The following is a 22,150-nucleotide window of genomic DNA, read 5'->3' as shown; positions in this document are numbered from 1 at the left end:
GGTCAAATCATGTCTAGGTTAAAACTGGAACATGTTTGGTTTAGTTGTCTGGGTTATATGTATTTATATGAGGAAAAGCAGGCCATTGAAATTAAGTTTTGACTACAAAACGAGCTCTATTATAGCTCTAGTAAATAGCTTGAGAAATTGATTTTAAATCTGCACAATTAGAAATGAACCACACATGAACTCCATCTCCACGTTTTAGACAAAGAAGCTCAATCTGAACAGATATTTTCCTCATCTCGATTTTTGTGCAAGTCTTAGAGAGGAAGCAGAAAATGACATGGTAAAAATCACATTCTGTGTGAGCACTGTGAGTGAAATCATAAGAGAGGTCTGTAACACCAGGCGTGAAGTGAGCTGTACGACTGCGAACTCTCTGCTCTGCTCCTCTCCACCGCATCCATCCCGCCTGGCTAATGTATCCCTCTCAATAGCCGTGGACAAGGGGAGAAAAGACTGCTTCTGTGAAGCACAAAAAGCCCCACCGTGGCTATGTTCGCAACAGTAATTGGCAAGGAAGCTTCATTTCATTCACTCCTGTGTGTCTTTTGTTGTCCTGTAGGTTTTTACAAGTGTAGTGCTTTTGAGAGTTGTTTCAAAACTGGCTAATTTCTGCAGCCCCCTGCCTGTTGTTGCCCATGTGCCCATTTATTTATTGTTTTGTGAATACACAATTGTACAATTATTTCTCTGTCTTTTTGTTGGACACTGAAGTGTATTAAAAACTAAACATTTAATAGACCATTTAATAGAGTCTTGATGATACTTAATTTTGTACATCTGCAAGAGGTGGAAAACATTTAATCTCTTATGAATTCGGGTGCTTTCACACTGAAAGCTTTATTGCCATTCAGAGTGACAGAATAGAGGTTGGTGGGCATTAGAGGGGAGTCCTGCCTCCTTTCATCATCACATTGTAGTTGTTGTATAAAAGCCTGCAGAATGGAGCTTGTCGTTGTATTTTCACCACAATTACACTTTATCCATGTTGTAAATGCATTCGAAGATTTTTTTTTTTTTTACTGTGTAATATTGGTGCATTCTTCTCATAACCACTCTTAACCCGCACATACATCAGTTTTGTATACATATGGTCACTAAGAAAGTTCTCGGGGGAGTACTCTATCTACTATTTGCTTTTGCTAGTAAGTTCAGTTGGAGCATGCATCATTCAGCATGAATTCCCACCCTTTGCTCCTTTTATTTTCTTAAAAAAAAAATACAAATTTTCCTATAATAATGTGTGTCAATGGTTTAAAACCTTTTGTTGCTTGTAACCCCTTTACACAGAGCTATACAACCCCTTGTCACAGGCGGTATTATCGATGAGTTGTGAGTGATTTCCCCTTTGGATTGTTTCAGATTTAGAGTTCTGTTTTAATTTGGGAGTCAGTTTTGTTTCTTACTTTCTTCAATCATCTTGTGACCCTTTGAAGGGTCCTGACCTCCATTTTGGGAACCACTGGTGTCTCAAATGTGAGGAGAATTTCACTTGTTGTATTTCTTGATGTACTTTGTGAGGAAAATGTTGATGGCAGGGTAAAATATGTGTCTACTGATTTTTAGCTACAGTATTAGTGTGGTTCTATGGATGGCAATGTGGGTCAGTTGATCTTTTGGATCGATTGCCTTAAAATTCTGAAGCAGGAAGCTTGCAGACTTTAATTAAAACAAAAATTCAGCGCCACCAACAGGTTAAAGATTTCCTATCTTGTGAAATATCTAATCATTAACTGGATGTACTGGTACAATATTTGATCTATTGTTTTTAGGCAATTTATCCTGACACCTTAGCAGGATTGAAGTTTAAATTTGCATTTTATATATTCATTTATATGTTTGTTTTAGTAAAATGTCTCAAAAACTATTAATGGCTTGCCATGAAGTTTGATACCGTTACTGGCTCTTTAAGAAAGGCCTTTTCTTATCAACGAGGGTATAATTTTGAAAGTTCTTGCTATGTTTGTTTTTTTCCCCTCTGCAAATACGGACATTATTTTTTTTTTTTAAATTTAAATAAATTTACCTTAAATTCTGGTTTAATTAATTTTTTTTTTTTTTCATAAAAGAAAGGAGGCCTGGCGGGTAATCTGCGTGTGACGTCACCCTTGCTGTGGGAAGTGAGGCGCTTTCGGAGTTACCGGTGGTGAGAAGTTACAAGTAACGTTACCAGTCAGAGGTGATTAAACTACTGTTTAATAAAAGTGTCCAATTAACACCAAGTTTCAGGACACTCGTTACCCAAACGTTGTGCACCGTGTTTGCTGCCCAAGAGGAAGAAAGCGTAGCGGAATTGGGACCGCACAGTAAAAGCAGCTAAAGTACGGACATGTCTCTTACCACCTGAGGAACCAATGGAAAGGTAAGCACATTCACAGCCTTCTGGACCAATCGCGTCGTCCTAATTTGGTCCCATCTTTTGATTTAAGACTAAATACTGACACCATTCCTGTTGTTGTCGTCTGTACTGTCGGTTAGTGTTGTTTAGGTCATTTTAGCGTTCTCGCTAAAAAAAAAAAAAAAATGAAATGGTGAAAAGTAAACATTGTACCTGCATGTTAGTATGTCAGCATTTAGCTCAACGCACACGTTTTGAAATGCTCGTAGAACTGCTGGCATTGGCTGGAGACTCTTAAAGGGATAGTTCACTTTTTTTTTTTTTTTTTTTTGAAGTAGGCCTGTATGTGGTATTTATCCACAGTTAGTGTATCACCTGCAGTATAATGGGGGTTGGCACATCCTTAGTTTGGAGAAGCAGGCAGCTGGACAGCATTGAAGCTAAGCAATGTACTAGGGTCAGGAACAAAACATATATTTCCGGACCAATAAAAAAAAAAAAATATATCAATCAATATAAGCATTAATGTATGCAATATTTAAAGATTTTCACCCCTTTCAGACACTACAGTGTGCGGCATAGGTGGGTTTATAGGTAGGAATACAGCAGGAAGGGGGCTGGCTGACGGCAAGGTAAAGCAGCAAAAATAGTCTAATTATAGCACCTCAACACTTCAGAAATAAAAATATCCCACTTCAAAAATTGTGAACTACAATTATGCTTTTGTCAGCGCTGCGACCGGCTCAGGAAAGATTCTGTTCATCGCCATTATATTGGGGTGAGGACAAAAATCTCTTGAGGTGGAGAGCTCAAAAATCAAAGGTAGCGTATGTGACCACATAGCAGATTTCCGTGAGAAAAAGAGTTGTTTTAAGTCCAGGTGTACCAATCCTTTTATCTGCAGTAATTGTGTATGATTTTATTGTTCTTTTCTGGAGAAATATTTTTTGTAAAACTGGGGCAAACTGGAGCAACAACAGCTGCTGTGATCACGGGTAGCTGTGCTAGCTGCTGAATATACATTTTCAGGCAGTTCAGGCCTGTTGGGTGTTTCAGAGTGTTTGTGTTGGGGCTCAATCAAGAGCCAAGAGTCGTCCCTAACTATTTCTCCACTTACAGTAAACATAGCTTTTCTCATAGGGTTAGACTCTCAGTACAACACCATTTTATCTCGAGGGCCCTTTGCAGATGAAACGGGCTCGCTTCTCAGAAAATATTGCAACTAAAAAGAGCGCGCTGACCTCCGCCTCATCAGAACCTTTCGAGTTAGTTGAGCTGAAGCAGCAAAATCACAGAAGATGGGGAGTTCACATATTGGGGTTAAACCAAATTTGACTGTCAAACTGCATCTGTGATCAAGCAGGTGAAAGGAAGTGCAGCGAATAATTTGGAGAGGAAAAACAGTTTTGTCCTCGAGTACTGACCCACATGAACGCAGCGCTGCGGTGCAGGAACTGAATGGCTGGCTGAGACGGAAGTTCATTTCTTCACATAGGCTATGTCACTCGAGAGGGCTCCATCCTCCGTGTCCGTTTCCATGTCTTGTACAATGAAAAGGTCAAAAGAGTCAGCTGACCAGGACACCCCGGGGACCATGTCAAATAGCTAGAGGTCAAAGTTGGACAATTGCTCTTACTGCTGGGTCGGGAGTCTTTTTCACTCCACTTTCAGGGTGTACCGGTTCAACGGCAAAATTTACAGATGGTCAAACGCTTATCCGTAGGTTAATTGACGCGTGCGTGTCCTAAAAAGGACAACTGTATATTCACAGCTGATTTTATTCTGCCATAGATTCACCCAAACGAGATATCCAGAGGATTTCCATTTCCAACAGAACCCTCATTGATTCAGTTTCCAGAGGAACTGCAGCCTGGATCATTTTACCTTGTTACCTTGTCACACTCTGTTCTGGTCTGATCTCCATGTCCATTTCCGCTCAGCTTCCCCTCCCAGTCGCCACCACGCTGCCCAACAGAGTTTTCTTTGTCCCCGTGGCCAGTCATCCATTCTTAATCTTAGGTCTTTTACCGCACTGGAGACGTGCTGCATGCTTTCAAAAGAGCAGAGTGAGCTGTTGATGGATGCCCTCCATTTCCCTAATAAGGCTTTGAAGAAACCTTATGGCTCAGTAGTGACAAATGTCTTTGTATATGAGGTTCGCTAATGCAGATCCTTTACAGGTCTGCTTGGATACGATGATTATATAAGTGAAATACACTCAGAGGCCACCTTGGTGCAAAAACGGTGTAAATAATTATGTGCAACGTTAAATAGTCGAATATTTGTATTTAAACACCACGTAGTACAAACATAGAAATGCTTGAAAATACAATGACTTAAAAAAACAGTCAATAAAGCCATGCTTAAAACAAACAGTTTAATCGCCCGGTTAACAATCGCGCTTCCTAAGTTGGCTTTGCTTAAGGTGCTAGCAGTTTATAAAAATTGATGAAATTCACATTACGATATAACAAAATTACTGTAAGACTTGCGTGCGTCCGTCGCCCGTCAGATTTATATAAAGCATTTTCCTTGAAGTCCTTCCCGTAATCTGATAGCGTCAACATTGTTTGCCAAGTGTTGTGAAGAAAACGGTTCCCGAGGACTTCTTAAGTTTGAAATATAAAAAGGACAACGAGTTCACCGAAACGCTTATAAATTCAAGCGACGCCGACTTAAGACCTCAAAACGGCCGGTCCGAAAAATGCGCAACTACCGACGCAAACGACACGGTGCTGCTTGCGCAGAGACCGGTGATCTGTGCCTCAGGTAAAACAGACATTTGAAGAAGTGGGGGAGCTTGAGTACAGCGTAATGACGTTTCAGGTGGAGATGCCATGCAAAGAGATACCATCGACAGAGAGAGCTCCTTCTATTGGATTAGCTAAAGGCACTGATATCTTGATGGAAATAACTTCATTTTGGCCACTACCAGGCCCAGTAAATACAATTGCTAGCTGTTAGCGCAGCTGCGTGAGCCCCGGTAACTGATGGAAAGTGACTCCGGCACAGTTGTGAATGGCGCTGGTGGCTGCGTCTGCGCTCTCTCCAATAATCTCCTCCGCGCGGTGGGGCATATTAATAAAGCGCCTTTGCCGTTACGCTCTCTGAACAGGCCGTAAATAACTTCCCATTGAGCCCACCGAGGCGGGAAACACGCTCGGGCCCTTCACCGCGCCGGACGCCACACGCTTTTTAACCGCCACAATTAACGCATTAAACACTCGAGTCCTGAACTGACGTGACACAATTGGCTGGCGTAATGATTAATTAACGAGTCGTGTAAAGTGTGGGCCAGCCCTAGAATTTCAAAAACAAGAGAAAGTTAATCAGGCTAATTGTCTGACACCATCTTCATTAACATAATATTACCACTGATGATGGGAGAATCAGGAAAATTGGCAAATGTGACTTTTGTCTTTTTTTTTTTTTCCCTTTTTTTTTTTTCCTATAAATGCTTAGATATTTGGAATTATTATATTGTCCTAAAAATATCAAAGTACAAAAGACTGCATAGTTAAAGGCAAAGAGTTATGGTTTTTGCATCCGCACACGAGTAATTAAAAATGCTTCCTCTCCTTTCAGTGCCACATTGTAATGGCTATCTTCTTTCTGTTATCCAACACACACACACACACACACACACACACACACTGTCATATGCTGAGTGTGATGCTGTGAATGCTGTTTGCTGGGATTTTGGCGTCCGCTTCCTCGCCACTGATCCTGAAGATCACAGAGGTGTTGGCGGGGATCGTGGCGGTGGCGTTCAGGGATTTGCCCAGCCAGCCGCGAGGGCCACGCCCGTACATTTTAACAGTTACCTGCAGAGAAGGAAAGAAAAAAAAAGTAAACGTCACGTATAGATGATGAAGGGTGGGAAGTGGGAGTTTACCCAGAAACCTCCTGTCTTTATGCGGGTCAAAACAAGGGTGCTTTTCATGGGTATTCTTGGGATATTTCCTGAGGTCATGATCCAGTCTGAGTCCTGCTGACCTCTGCTTAGTGCTAAGCGACACTCATGACTTTCACCTTTGACCTCAGCATGTTCAAGCTGTTGCTTAGTTGGTGGGCCTGTAAGGGGGGAAAAAAAAAAGAAGAAAAAGCAACTGATTGTTGAAAGAGGGATCGGGTTTATTAATGGGAACAATATGTATCTGTGTCCGTCTTCGGGTCAACTTTAACCCAGAGAGTATATAGATGTGGATTAGCAAAATAGTTTCTGATGTACTATTGTTCTCAGCTATGCCATGCTTATTAATGATTCCGGTTATATTCGGTTAAATGTATCGGTAAAACAAATCAGTTCTTTGACTGCTGGGAGGTAATACTTTAAAACCACATAGGAACCATTTAGCTATTCAATAAAATGACCTTTAAAAAATTAACAAGGGAAAATTTGTCCTCAAGCTTGCTAAAATATTGAGCGACTCTGTTGGAGCTGTGATCCAAGCGGTCGTCTGAAACGGAATAAATATTAAATTAACCTTGTTCTCACTGAGCTTTAATTCCCCTCCACATCTTGAATGGAGTCATACCGCTCTTGATTTTATGTAGGTTGTAGGGCATAATACGCTTTAACACGACATCAAAACTGCCTGTTATGTTTCGAGCCTGACAATGGAAGCCTTAACTAGATTTAGACATGCAAGTAATTGAACCACATCCATTTCAAAAAGAATGCCTCGCTGCATCTCTTGTTTGGCTGCATTTACAGGGGATAACAGAATATTACAGTGCCTTTTCACAGTTCCATTTTCTTTCACTTTAGCATTAGGCAATTTTTCAATTATTCTTTTTTTTCTTTTTTTTTTTCCATGTACTTTCATCCCCGGCTCTCCATAATGTCTGGGCCTTTTAGTTAATGGTAGCGACAGTCAGAGCCCAGTATATCGGCCCTTGTCCATTTTGCAGGTCATTGTGGAAGCCCAATAGGCCTTTTATTACGCCGACATCAAAAGGCAGATAAGCATTAGAGGTGGGGAAAATACCCTGCACTAGATATGTTCCCTCTTTCCTTTGTCTGCTATTGAAAGTGATCATTTTAATAGTGAAGAGGTTGGTGAGCTTTGGGGCTGATGGGAAGTGCGACACCCCTGACAGCCTACGAATATGAGCAAGTCGATAACACAACACGAGCACACAGCACACCCTCAGCACCTGCACACCCTTGCTGCTAACCTAATTATCTACAACAAAGGCCACTGCGATTTCAGACACACATCTTTTCACCATTTTACTTACTTATTACTGTGCATTAAAAACGGGGAGAAAGACAGGGGGGAAAAAAAAACCCCAAAAAACCCCAAAACAATTGTGTCTTATATTGCAGCTTTGGCCGAATGCCACATGGCTTCTATTACAATAGCATCAGACACTTCAGAGTGAGTGAGTGTCTATTAATTTGGGATGCATGAAAAAAAATTGTTTCGTGACAGCTGGTGGCATATAAACCAAGACAAAGACATTAGAGAGGAATTATTCTAACAATTCAGAGCCAGACATAATAGTTGGTCATCACCACTTAACTAATTTAATGGAGATAAAGTTGAGTATTTCCATCTTTGTGGCACTGCTCAATACAGGTTCTGCATTATATTTAGACCTAAACCGAGCAGGAAAACTGATCAATTCATACAGAAAGACTACGAGAAGCTACGAAACGCACATGCTGCTGCACCGTCCTCTAAATGTTATTTTCATAACATATTAATTAGGACCAACCCTGACGTAAGATTCTCCTACTTGACTAAAATATGTTCATTTAAGGTAACAGTCGACAGTTCGTCATGTTTTTGGAGCATCAGAAGATGGTTTAAATTCCAAGTAATGCGTGTGTTTGGTAACTAGTCTTTACGGTTCGGATTGACAGTAACAGCTGTTTCTGTAAATTATCTGTAAAATATCTACTGATGTTCCTGCGATTTAACGACTAATGAAAATTTGGTCAACTGAGACTTTTCTCGTGGCCAACTATTTGGGAGCAGCCGTAATATTTACAGTAAAAATCCCGCTAATGGACGGGCCAGGTCTTCTTTGGAGAAATCCTATCGTTGAACACTTGAGGAAGTGTAACGTAAAAAGCATTTCATGGCCATTTAAATCTACTCGTCTACTCTGTAGCATCATCCAAAACCACATTCACCAAACTACAGGAAGGAAGAGAGCTGCCATCTTTGGCATGAAGTCAAGGAGGGAATTTCTGTGTGGTCTAGACAACCTGCCTGCCAGGTGTTGTACAGCAGAGGTGGTGCGTCAGGTACAGGAACTGTCATCGCATGTTACCCTCTCGGCCACTTGAGGCAAGCGTTTCGAGGGTGAAGACGATACTGTATCTAACGTACAGTAGCAGAACACGGTGTGGAGCAGCTGCTGACATTAAATTTTTTTTTTTTTTTTTTAAATCACTCAATGAGCAATGTCTACAGACAATCCACCCAGCAGCTGCACAATCCCCGCCACGTCAACAAGAACAGATCAATAGTTACTAAAATAACATCTCACTTTTCCCTGTGAATTGTCCACAAGTGAATGAGACTCACGACTGTTTCAAGCACCAACAGGCCTCTGTGTGTGTGCGTGCGCGTATATAACACTTCATGGCGGGGACAAGACCCTTGGGGCGAAGGCTGGGTGTCACACAAAGGGCTGAGAGCTCACCTAACAGTGTCTACCCTGAGCTGCCTCTCACTTTCAGTGTCGCAGGAGTCATGTGAATGACATCACTCCTCACATTTCAACCAGACAAACTCCTTCTCCTTATTTACCGTCTGCTAATAGCCATAAATCCTGCCTTCGGTTCACCGTTCACCTTTTGCCCTCAAGACGACAGCTCAGTCTGCGTTCCAAGAAGGAACATCTTCTTACAAACAGCTGATAGCGATCGCCACTGGTTTCCTTATCTTTTTACCTGTTTGGAAGTCCACGGCACAGATTCACCGCCGGTCCGGCGTGACGAAAGGTTTAGAAAATTACCTAATTCATTCATTCATTTGAAAATAAAACACATAATCGTGCATCAGGGACTTTTGCGTTGTGATTGAGCATTTTTGTTTCTGTACGAATGCAATTATTTGTCATGAAGGTCTGACAGGGTTTCTGACGAATGTGAATAATGTGAGGAGCTGTGTGTAATTGGGTAGGGACGTGTCACCACCTGTATGTATTGCCATTCACAAAGTTCAGATTCTTCCCCTGATAAAGTCAAAGAATCCCAGCGGGGTATCAGTCAGCAGGGGCTGTTACCTGGAGCCATGGGTGCAGTGTTTCAGGTGAACTCTGAGTGAGCGTAACACCACACCGGCTTCAGACGACGGGCTCTTTGTTCCACGCCGTGTTTCACCAGACACAGATCGGGTGGGGGGAGGAGGGGGGCATTGAGTAACACACCTCTGGCGCACCAAACATCTTTGTCGACGAGCCAAATGTCATGGAATTGGACCAAAAATGGTTTGCGAGACAATTAGGTAAACACCGCGTGGTTTGGCTCATCGGATGAATACATTAATCTTCTTGGAGGGGGCGTGAATCACTGCATCATCATCATCATCATCATCATCAGTGATTTGATGCAACTCGATTCATTAACTCGCTGGTTTGACTTTTTCAAAAATGTTCTCAATTTGATACGAGTCAGGAAACCACAATTGAATTCAGTAACATTTAGCCCAAATTGTATTTTCATTCAATAAATCTCTAATTAAATCAAAGCATCTTTAATTTTCTAAAATAAGATGCAAACAATAAGTATAATAAACATTCCAAAATGAGCCCAAACACTGGAAACCTTTTCCACGGACCAATTCTAATCTAAACATTCAAGATCTTCCACTGAGAAGGAGCAGTGTTGGTAGTAATGAGATTAGCAGTGGCAGTCATGTTACATACGTGTATGTAAAACTGGCAGTGGAGGAAGCTGCATTGATCCAATGTGAGTTTAATTTTTATTGCAGATTATTGCCGAACTGGAGCCATTTGTTCCAGTTATCTCTTTTAGCAGATTGACGTGTTGAATTTTCAGAATTTGTAAATGGTGCATCAGTGCAAAGAAGGATTCTCCGCACCTCTTCCTGCTAAACTGATCGAACCCTGTTTTACCGTCAATTAATCATGAGAGGATTTATTCGATTAGCTGATTAACAGTCAAGGTTATAAAATAGTGAAAAATAACCTTCACATATTCCCTGAGAACAAGATGAAATCTTCACATTGTTTTGACTAAGCGGGAGTTGAAAACGTACGCGTATTAAATCTGCATCGATAGAAGTCAAGAGAAAAGCGGGAAATTCGCAGGTACGAGAATCTGGAAGCGGCGACTGTTTAGCATATTCTGTTGAAATCTTTCCCGAAGGTTTCTATGTCATCAAAACTATTGTTAAAAAAAAATAAAAATGCCAGTTGACCACCCTCATCTAGTAATTGAATAGTTGTTTCAGGGCTAGAGGCAGTAACCTAACTCCGAAAATGGCATCAGTCCCTAGTTTGCGCCATACAGCACTTCATACTTCAAATACTCATCACTGAACTTTTATGTGCTCCAGATGTGTGCCATCCATTAAGATGCCTCAACTTTGGTTTGCTGACATTACCGCCTACGTCAATAACCACATTTGTCTCAAGCAAAAAAAAAAAAATACCAAAAAAAAATGGCTGGTTAAGTTCTGAATGTCCCTGCTTCCAAACAACCTGCCCGAGCTAACAGGAAGCCATTAGACTCTCGGCAATACCCATTTACATGCAGTCACCCAGCTCTGACTTTATTTCCATCCGCATAAGTGCATTTTCTGCGAGAGGTTAAAATATGAATCCCCTCCTTTTTCTCCTCAATGGGTCTGGTCGTCTGGCTGACTTGAGAGGGCACAATCTATGACTGATTTAATTTGTTCTTTACGAACATCTCTAACAGCATTACCCCCAGAGCATACACTGACTGCCCCCATCTGACTCCATTAACTCCCAAATCAGGTTTAAAGACCATATTGATGCTGTCTGTTATTAAGGGTGATTATCAAAACAACAGACAATGGGCCAAAGTGTCTGTTAACTAGTTTATCCATAATTTCACATAACTGTAACAGATGGCAGGGCTGTCAATTATATACTGTATCTGCTGCACACAGAAGCCACACACTGTCTGGATATGCAGCATATTAGCCTTTACATTAAAAGAACGATACTCTGCTCACAGGTGGCCGGGGCAAAATAAACTATGATACTGAATGTCCAAAAACAAATATGCATTGAGGGGAGAACACGGTGGAGAACTTGCCAGTTAGCAGCTTGTGTTTTCCAGCTGTGTATTAAAAAAAAAAAAAAAAAAAAAAAAAAGTCATAAAATATTGTAACGCTGCCATTCAGTCCACTTCACCACCTTTATTCTCCTCAATTAACGAGAATGGCTTTTGAAGCTGTAATTAAGTGCCTCTGCTCCACTCGGCCTCTTCATTATTCATGAATCCCTATTGATCATATCTTGGAGCCTATACTGTGGGGATCACTGTAATATCCTGAATCCACAAAACTGATAACTGAGCTTACGGAGATAAAATTAACATCTCGGCCACTGACTAAAGAAAAGTTTCCGTTAGATACTAAAACCAGCATTTAATGCCAAATTGGAAGATGTCAGGAGAATCATTAATTGGAAAAAAAAAAAATCCTCATTGAAGCTTGTATTCAATATGCTATTTAATAGGGCTGTGCAATAATTCGGTACTGTTTTCTGAATTTCAATGGAGCTGTATTGTGATTATATGATCGTATCATTAGGGACCGAACTAATGATTATTTTCTCTGCAGATTAACCTGCCGATTATTTTCTTTTATTTAATTGTTTTATCTGTGACAAAATGTAACAAAATCGTCAGAAAATCACCCTATCACAGTTTCTCGGAGACCAAAATGATGTCATCAGATTGCTCGTTTTATGTAACGAACAGCCCAAAACCCAAAAATATTCATCTTAGTATTGTACATTACAAAGGAACGCATCTATTTCTCAGAAGAAGCTCGAACCAGAATTTGACATTTTTACCTGCCCCCCCCCTCCCCCCCCCCCCAAAAAAAATTAACTAAAAAAAGATTGCAGATTGAATTTCTGTCAGTCAACTTATTATTTCTGATAAATATACATTTTCTTTTAAACGTGACGTGATTATTTTGACACTCTTGTCATGACGTATTCATATTAGCTATACATTTAAATATGTTGTTGATTTAACCATGCTGCCAAACCCTATAAATACACCTGTTGTTTTTTTTTTTTTTTTTTTTTGCATTCAGTACACCATATAACAATTTTTACGAGTTGTCTCATAGACGTACTCGGTCTTTCACACCCCAGCTCATTCCACATTCAAAGGAATTATTTTCTAATGAATATTAATGGTTTGGAGCTTTATTTTAAACATGTATTCAAATTTACTGAAACTCAAGCTCCACCTGTGTTAAGTAGGAATGTGTAAAACATGAACGCTAACGGTTGATGTTTAACTAAATTAACAAAAGAGCGCTTGAAGAGCCCTCAAACGACTGGTATTGCATGCTGGGTGATAAATTTGGAGGAAACACATTGAGTCATCTTCAACTTGACAGATGCAGAATCTCTCCACGGGACTCTTCACTGTGGCTTTGTGCTCGGGCGAAAAAATAGATTTTACCAAGTTTAATCACACGCTATTACAAGGCAGCTTTCATCATTGCCTTCCACTGTATAAGTGCTGGTGTCTTCACTAGTTCATTACAGACACTTGTGATTCTGCAGCACTCTTTTCATGTGTAATTGCATGGTTAGTTTTCCTCTGTAGCTTCCTACACACACTCTGGTGCAAATTATTTCCAACTCTAGTTTCCTTTCGAGAGCGATCCTGCAATTACAGAAATCTGAACATTCAGGTAGTTGCCACACAATTTTCAGTTTTGTAGAAAATCGCGTGCAACCGGTAGATCTTCCTTTCTAGGAAATCCATCAGAAAACTTTCCCCCTGAAACTTTTCTTTAACACAGACATCATCTTTCACCAGGTTTAGTCGGCCACTTGACGGGACTGACAATCTCAAATTAACAATCAAATTTCACTTTTTTTTTTTTGCGAAACAACTTGCTTTTCTACATTTTGCAACCGTTAGATGAAAATATTGGACTTTTTGATAAGTGCAGAGACCGAGTGGAATTACAGATGGTCATCATTTCTGGTATATCATTTCTTGGTTACGCAGCATACGTAGGATCTGGCCATATTTGCTAATGATTATTATGAGGGGTTTATAAGTAACATTAATGGGTACTGCATGTATTTACTTCAAATGGCCCCATACTGTTTTTCTTCACTTAAAAAATAAATTAAAAAAAAAAAGACCAAAAAGCCACAGTGGCTGCCAATGTTATCTATTTAGGCAGCAGAATTTGCAGGCTTTGTAAATGGCTTGCTCCTGGCCTTTTGTGTGCCTCCATTCATTAACACCACAAAGCAGTTGATGTCTCCCCTCGCTGCCTTTTCTGTGCTAAGCACCGAGCGCACCAGGCTGTCCATTACAGGCCCGTGACGCGTGCAGCCGGGGAGATGGCCAAACAGAGAGGAATGTCAGTGTGGAGTTAAATTAACAAGCTACATTTGTGTGGAATCTGTAGCCTGTCACGGAGACGAGATGTATCTCCGGCAACCGAGATCTGATTATTTGTACCATTGTCGGTTAGCCGAGATGTTGTCTGTGAATTTGCAGCTTTTCGCCTGGTCCTATTAATCAGCTGACAGGGCCGTGTAGTCAAGTTACGGTCGAAGGGACATAATTGTTGCTTGTCAGCCACGCAATTAGTGAACACGCTGCATATGGTGATGGAAACTTTTTAAAAATTCGCCAGCTCCTCCCGACTGAACTGGACTCTGTAAACTGGTGTAAAGGCCTCGCAAAACAGTCAAATATCCAAATAGGGGACGACACAAAGACGACACATTTAACCTGCACTTTAAATTATGACATCAATGGATCTTCAGCTCTTTCCGTCTCTCCCTAATACACACAGACACGTACATGCGTGCGCACACACACACACACACACACACACACACACACACACACTGTAATTACCCCACAATCCATACAAATTGAATGAAGCCAGAACCGTGGTCTAAGAATATAGACCATAATTAATAAATTACAGCCACTCTACTCAATCATTCTCCACTTTGGGGCATGTAGACATCCCATTCTCCGCAGAGTAATTGCCTGAGCTCACAGAAAACACACCTAGTGCTTCCACGGTGGTTTTGTAAATGCATCTGGTGCCACTTCTTGCAACCAAACAGATGTCCGAGTGAAACTGTAGGTCATATCACAGATCTTCTAGCCTGTGTATTTACAAGTCACAAATCAAAAGCATGCATTATTTCTGGGCCCTGAAAATATGCCTGAGGGAGCTATCAGGTTTCCTTGCCACCCCCCATGTTTCCCCTTGCAGCTGCTGCACACGAGCAAAGAGCTTTTTTTTTCTTTCTTTTTTTTCTCTCCGAAAGACAGAGTAGGTGACGGAAGTCAGTGAATCCAAAGGAGCAAATTCTTAAAATATTTATTGTAAAAATCCAGTGGCAAAATGTATTTTCCCTGGTGGTTACTGCATTGAAATAACTGGAAGCTGATAACTGATGCGCTGCGGAAAAAAAAAAAGGAAAGATATCTCAACAACATTTTGCCCATATCTTTCTCCAAGTCACATTTTTGTGTGAAATATGGGGTGCAGGTTTGCTTTGCACTGCCTCCATTTACAAATATTTCTTTGAAAATAATATATTTTGTCATCGCTGTGTGTGTCCCCCTGGGCTAGAAAAGGGCCCGCTGGAGACCGTCTAATGACTGTTGGGTCATGTATCAAATACACAGCAGCTGGAGGCGAGAGGGGAGAGTACATACAGTCTGCATGTTGGGGGGTGGGCAAACTAAAGCTTGAGTGGGCTTGTATGGAAAGCCCAGGCTGAGTGTTTGGGTGTGAATCAGTAATGGATGCTGAGCCGGGGTCATACTCACTGGTCTTAAACATTTCCTTTAAATCAACAAATTAACCGACGAGCAGCGCTGAGCCACCATCGCCAAAAAGGTTTTAGTTAAAAATGTCACTATAATCCAACTATGTCACAGATAACCTTTACATTCAGTACCATAGTTACATTTAAGATTTCCTGTCACAGCATCAGTTGAGACGACCTTTAAATTCAAATCTAATTCATTCATTCCCTTGCAATGAAATAAACAAAATAATCCAAAACATCAACTGATCTCACAGTGCAAATAACTTCAAATCTATCTTTTTTTTGACTGCGATTTTTGATGGAAGTGAGCTGATAAGTACCTTGCGAGCAGGTAGAATGACACGACTCGATAGGAAGCTGAAGAGTTAAGGCAGTAATTAACACTTGGAGAGTTCATGGAAATAATCTGAGAGCACATTGGAGGAAAGGTGCCCAAATGGGCTTTAAGTAAAAATGCCCTTTTTAGCTCTTTCTGTATTGTGAAATAAAAATGATTTTTGGAAAAGGGCTCATTAAATATAACCGCTTTACTTCCACAAACATCGTAACTAGGTGGGCTTGACTTGATGATTAAATATGATCTCTCTGTAGTGTGTTGAAAAAACTAAAACCTGAAATTTCCTTTAACTGAATGGCTCTTGATCAAATTGCACTCCAATCACTTACTCTCATGTTTATACAGTAATTGTTTTTCAGTTTTCAATTAAAAAATGGCCCTAATTGTATTAAAATAACTGTAAAATGAGTGTCATGTTCTGTGGTCTTTAGCATGAAACCTGTGTTTTTACAGTTGCCAGAACAAGAGTGGTGTAACTAAAAAGCTGAATTAGACAGTTATAAAGTACTACTGCCACCTGCTGGTTCTAGAGGACATTATGCTTCACTTTAACTAGGAGCCTCTGACGCAGCATTCAGCCGTCAGTTACAAACGGTACTTATAGTCCCGGTTTGGCTCCTCAGAACCAGGGGAGTGGACTGACCTGAGGAGCGTGTCCCAGCAGGGCCCACAGCGAATCAACAGACAGGGCCTTGACTCTGGAAAACTCAAGTGTATCCGTCTCCTGGCGGTTGAAAGCGATGTACTGGCAGCTCCGGTAGTCTCCTTTCAACTGCTCGCCACAGTGCAGCCGCACCAGATCCCAGGTTCCTACCCTCCTCAGGACCTCCCGCACTGACTCCATCTGCCTGTACGACATATTACCTGCAGAACAAAAAAAAAAGAACAGACTAACTGAACCCCGGCTTAATTTAATCCAAAAAAAATGTCTCAAACTGACCTGAAAGTTTGATTATCAGTCAGTTACGATATGTTCATTGGAATCATTTTGGAAACAGCTTTATTTTAGTATGAAGTGCCGTTGGAATATTTTGTTCACTTTAAATTGTTTATTTGTGCAGGTTATTAAAACATTGACAGAATTAATGCTTTTTTTTTTTTTTTTTTTTTTTTTTAAAAGAACCCACTCACCAGATATCCAGAAGGGAGTCAGAGCATCTGATATCCAGGCCATGTAGCCCTCCTTGAAAGATCTGAGGAAGTCCTCTATCTGGCTGTGGGAGACCAGCTCCCCCCTCTTCCTCAACTCCTCATCCAGCTCACAGTCTGGAGAGAGGAAGATGACCCTGGGGACGAAGAGACTTTGGCGCACAGACACTCCACTCCTCTTCAAATAGCTACACAAGTTAGCGGTCTTGGTCTAGAAGAGACGGTCACACATTGGGAGGCATTGGCATTTTTCTATTTGTTTTTATCTTTGGCGTCTGTAGCAGCAAAAATCTGCAGTGCGAAAACCTGGTATTGAATCCATGGTCAGACTTGTACTCGTGTTTACTTTTTCTTTGAATAGTTTTAGGTGTAGTCATACTTTTGCAGATTATAGACTATTGTTTTTAAGTAAATTTCTTGTACTTGCGGGAAAAAAAGAAGAAGAGAATGTTTTGGAACTTTTGATTGTCATTCAAAGATAGTTTTGGAGAAAGAGCACGCTTATAGTCAGTACCTGAACACATAGTGATGTTTTTAAACTCATCATCACAAAATTGACAATAATACATCAAAGTTAAAAAGTAGTTAACTGTTGATTTTATTTTATTTTTTTATATATATGTTCTGTTGATCGGTAAACCTACTAACTATTTCAGTATTATCAAACCAACTCTGAGAGTTTTTTTGTTTTTTTGAACCCAGAACAGTGAATATTTTAGGCATACGCTCACATTCATGGGATGTCTCAACATTCCTGTTATATGATGACCTAAAAGACCACGAGGCTCAGTAATTCTGCACTTTAAATAAATTGATTAAGCGGCAATGCAAATGTCCACTTGTGAATTTCCAAGAGGACCCATTTAAAAAAATGATGTAACCTTAAATTGGCACACAGTCGAGCTCCATCTGCTTTGTGTAGATTAATGAAGTTAATAGAGCCAATTCAAGCAGAACTATTTCAATAATGCAGTCAGTGTGTGTTTGCCATCAGACTGTTCTGTCAAGCTTTCAGTCCGAATTTAGCATCTATAGAAATGGAAATGAATGACTCGTAACAGACCCAGGCACATAAGGTGACAGCTGTGTTTAGGCACCTGCCTGCTTTTACCCCTCCTATCCCCACCCCACCCCCGTCAACCCAGGAACATAATTATGGCCTTTCAGATGAAGAGTGCCCACTCGGGAAGTTTAGGAGGCCCTGCTGTAGTGTTTGAAATTTCCATATAAATTGTTATGGTGACTCAGAATCTCTTAACCCGGCTACAGTTTGGATGAAAACAGCAGATTGGACAATTGGTTGGACCTTGGACGTAAGTGTGCCAGACAGTTTGACATTTAGGTTTTCATGAGGTTATTGGCCCGTTTCAGCTAAATGTGTCCTTTTTTTTTTTTTTTTTTTTTTTTGTACCGTGATAGCTTTGAGGGGATCGTCGATCTGCTCAATGCAGGTATTGGTAAAGTTTTGGTCCTCTTCTGACACTTTCATGTGCCACTTTTGGTTGTGAGTCGACACTGTGCCTTTCCAGGGTTTTACATCTATGCAGAAGATCCCTTGGCCTTGGTAAAAAGAAAAAAAAAAACATCAAGTGAAAATTTGCACACTTCAGATACTAATGTTACACCACTAGTACTGGAGTCAATCTTTTCCTAAAGCAAATTTAAGTCGCTGATTTGAACAGAGTCAAAGATTAGAAGTATGAAGTAGGAGTGGGCGATGTGGATGAAACGTTCCATCAGGGCATGTCATTTTAGATCGTACTATGCAGTGTATTGTGATACAAAACATTTCTGGAATGTATTTCGCTGTTGTGATATTTTCAAACAGATTCCTCGGTAAATGATGAAATAGACGCTCTCGGAACTCTCAAACAAATCTGCTTCACCGTGACATGCTGTAAGGTCACAGCAAGAAGAGAGTCTTCTGCAAGAGAGGTCGGCCGGAATAATTCAATCGCTCTCGTAACTGTACCCGGCCTTAAACATCTGGAGAAGGTGATACTGAATCTTATGCCGCAATATCAACGTCATTTATACATGTGCCTTTCATTGCAGATACCAACCTGTGAGGATAACAATGTTGATGTCATCATCGGCTGTCTTGAACTGGTCAGGGATACGCAGATTGCAGTAAATGTCTTCCTTTCTCAGCCCGGTAAGTTTTCTACAGACGACATTAGATTTGTTTTTGTTTTTTGTGCAAATGTAAACTTTATGAGTACAACAAAGCTAAAGGTGCACAAGTTAGTTTGTTTGTGGCCACTTGGCTGCAGCAGAACAAACTGTAAACACAACACTGAAGTATTAACAGTTTTTAAAGTGAATGCGGTGAAAGTTGCCTGTTCCAGTATTCAGTCTCCTTTTAGCCCCATTTCAGTCTCCACCACCTCCTAAAAAAAAACAAATAACATCTGGCTCTTTACTTGCCAAATGCTCGACCGTGTTTGTAGTTCGTCATTCTGTTCAGCGCTGGGCAGGTTGCAAACGGCAGCTTTACCAGGGTCAAAACCAAAACGGTAATCTTACAGGCCTTGCACCAAAAACAATGAGCTCGAAGAAGGTAAAATGCCTCCTTGAGCTGAGGGGAACCACGGTTTGGTAATACTTCTTCACGGGTTCTTCACTAAGAGTGACTCATTTCACTTTTTGGCCGCAAAACCCACTGTTATTGTAAAAAAATCCTGTTTTGTGCGGCTTTGAGCTTACTTAATACTTACACGACATGTCGGAAAAACTCAGGCAGTGTTGGCGACTGCTTTGGACTGCGGCCTGGGGCGCTGTCTGAAGCTTCGGAGTCGGGATGAAATGGAGTAAACATCCTAGCCTTCATATAAAAAAAAAAAAAAAAAAAAAAAAAAGAGAAAAGGAAATCAAAATAAAACAGATGAACACTATAAATCAGCAGTTTAGAAGAGACGAATACTGTAAAAACAATGCGGCTGAGGAAAACAATTTGTCTGTATCCACGTCTGGTTCTACTTATATGTACTGCAGTGCAGTGACAAATGATGCCAAATGACAAATCCAACATGTTTGTGAAGAAGATTAGCATATTCAACGTGTTTCTTTTTTTGGTTTTTTTTCCCAGCTGAATCAATTCTCAGCTCAACAAATTGAACGGAAAACACTACTTCCACGTCTCCACCATTGTCGTTATACATCGAAAGCAACGTTACATCGAGGGTTAACATCTTTGTTGACGATACTTGGAAGAACTTGTAGACCCCTGGGGGAGAGAACAAAAGAGCAAAAAAAAAACAAAAACTGCACGCCGAACTCGCTTTACGGCTCTCATTGAAAACATACGTACTGTTTAGAGGTGTCGCGCTGTTTAAAATTGCCTTTTGAAGAGGAGAAAATGAGGACATTCAGTTCGACATTTTTCCGGCGTTAATGACGTGTCTTTTTCCAAATGCTGAGCAACGTAACTCTATCCAGGAACGCTGTTTCACAATTTTACCGCCCCCACCCCCGTCGTCCTCCTCCTCCTCCTCCTCGTCCTCGTCCTGGTCCTCTTCAGCTGCGCTGCCAGAGTTCCTGGAAGAGGTAAACAACACACCACGTGCACCACCTGCAGCATCGTATTTCGCCCGCGCGGGGGGGCGGGGGGGGGGGGGGGGGGGACCTGACGTCTGGAGATGTCACACGGTTCTCCTGCAAGCGTTTTGCATGATGCATTTCGGGGAACGCTTCCTGGTATTTTTTCCCCACGTGATGTTCAGGTAGCGCTTATTGCACTGAGAATCGATCTGACGACGCGGTGGCGGAAGAAATAGTCGCATTGGAAATGCTCAGTGTGGAAAAAAAAAAAAAAAAATACAGTCGCTCAGTACTCGTAAAAAGTCATGCACTGAAATTTATTTTAGATTCAATGTAAACAAGTCGGTAGTATCACGTGCAATCGCTCTGATAAATATTAGACTCTAGTTTCTCTGCCTGATGAAAACCTTGTATCTCCAGCTGATTTAAAAAAAAAAAAAAAAAAAAGTCCTACTTCCAGGTACATTTAGTAGCTGTTCTGGAGATTTTGATTACATCACATAATCTTTTTTTTTTTTTAAGTTGTTATGGAGTTATAAAATAATACTGGGGGGGGGGGGGGGGGGGAATGGGAACATCCAATGATGTAAAATCGAATTATATGATTTTAAGCCCCAGTAAAGGTAATGCATTGAATTGATCTTATCGTCAGGCTGCCATTCCCAAGGTCAATAATAAGTTTTGAACCTCAGCCTGTCAACATTTTTGAGAATTTCTATTATAAATTAGATGACCACATGCTCGTCACAAAAAAAAACACTCATAGAAGGTGTGTGCTTCTTGTCTATTACAATATATACAATTATATCCAACATGAATAATGTTATGATTTAGATTTAGCCCATTAATGAGTCACAAACTTACAGGTTTTATCCCCACTTAGCCTTGGTGACCCTTCAGAGTACAAAATGCAGATTTCACAATAATGTAGAGAGGTTTTCTGATAGAAGAATTTTGCATTTCACATCATACGAGAAGACACAGATAAAATATACTGTATATTGTGTTTTCTTTTTCCTGAGCTCGAGAGGATTTTCGGGCACATCCAACAGGATTCTCACATCCTGCATGAGCCTGCAAAGAGGATATTACAAAAGTGATGAAGAATATTTAATTCAGCAGTAAATACACAGTGAATATCTCAATGTGGTGATAAACAATATCCAGATAGCAGAAAATACTATGAAAGAGCTTAATATCAAGAGCAGATAGCCAAATCCGCTCATATGGGCTCAATGGAAGCCAATAAACAAAGGCACTCTGCCTCTCCTGACCTTCACTTCTGGTTTAGATCGGGGCGATAAAGCAGGCGCAACCTCAATAAAACCCATACAATGGAGTAAAATAAATAGATATTAAATTAAAGCAGAGGCAATACTGGCTGAACTGCTGCAGGAATTCGAGAACAAAAGCTCCTTTGTGCAGTTTAATATTGTCTACAATCACCACCTCGTGATACATTTCCAATCATTTTCATCTCCTGCCTTGATATATCAACACATATAATCATCTTGTATTGGAACTTGCAAATGACTTCTGTGTGTGAGCAGCCACGTTTATATATTAAATGTGCTCCGTGCTCCTAGTTTGGCCTTTGTGGTTGGCGTTAATATCAAATTCATAATCTGTTTCATCTCTGACTGTCCGAGGGAGTTTCTGGTGTCAGACCTTGTCACGAAGTGCACCAAACTTTACCCTGGTACATTTAATGTTCTTTTCGGCCTTTGGCTCACCGAATGCGTAGAATGCATACATTTAT

The 22,150-nt window shown here is 40.7% G+C and overlaps 1 protein-coding gene across 2 annotated transcripts; it reads right to left on the bottom strand.

Annotated features, from left to right (window-relative positions):
• Positions 1–4,707: 4,707 nt before the first annotated feature.
• On the bottom strand, positions 4,708–20,331 carry LOC138204850 (uncharacterized). Of its 2 annotated transcripts, none has more exons than XM_069160406.1 (7): positions 20,162–20,331; positions 19,569–19,675; positions 18,915–19,015; positions 18,263–18,411; positions 16,834–17,062; positions 16,346–16,566; positions 4,708–6,168 (listed from the first exon to the last, which is right to left on the bottom strand). In XM_069160406.1, exons 2-7 carry the CDS (start codon positions 19,667–19,669, stop codon positions 6,001–6,003), a joined length of 969 nt encoding a protein of 322 aa, XP_069016507.1. In that variant the 5' UTR covers positions 19,670–19,675; positions 20,162–20,331; the 3' UTR covers positions 4,708–6,000. The 2 variants fall into 2 exon arrangements, with proteins under 2 accessions (XP_069016507.1, XP_069016506.1); XM_069160405.1 differs by lacking the exon at positions 20,162–20,331 and adding an exon at positions 20,028–20,046.
• Positions 20,332–22,150: the final 1,819 nt, after the last annotated feature.

The sequence above is a fragment of the Embiotoca jacksoni genome, unplaced genomic scaffold, assembly GCF_022577435.1.
Source record: "Embiotoca jacksoni isolate LCO1_2020_lvr unplaced genomic scaffold, fEmbJac1.0.p SCAF_26, whole genome shotgun sequence".
In the NCBI taxonomy this organism is placed as follows: domain Eukaryota; kingdom Metazoa; phylum Chordata; class Actinopteri; family Embiotocidae; genus Embiotoca; species Embiotoca jacksoni.
Note: the sequence above shows the minus strand (reverse complement) of the source record. Positions and strands in the feature narration are given on the sequence as shown.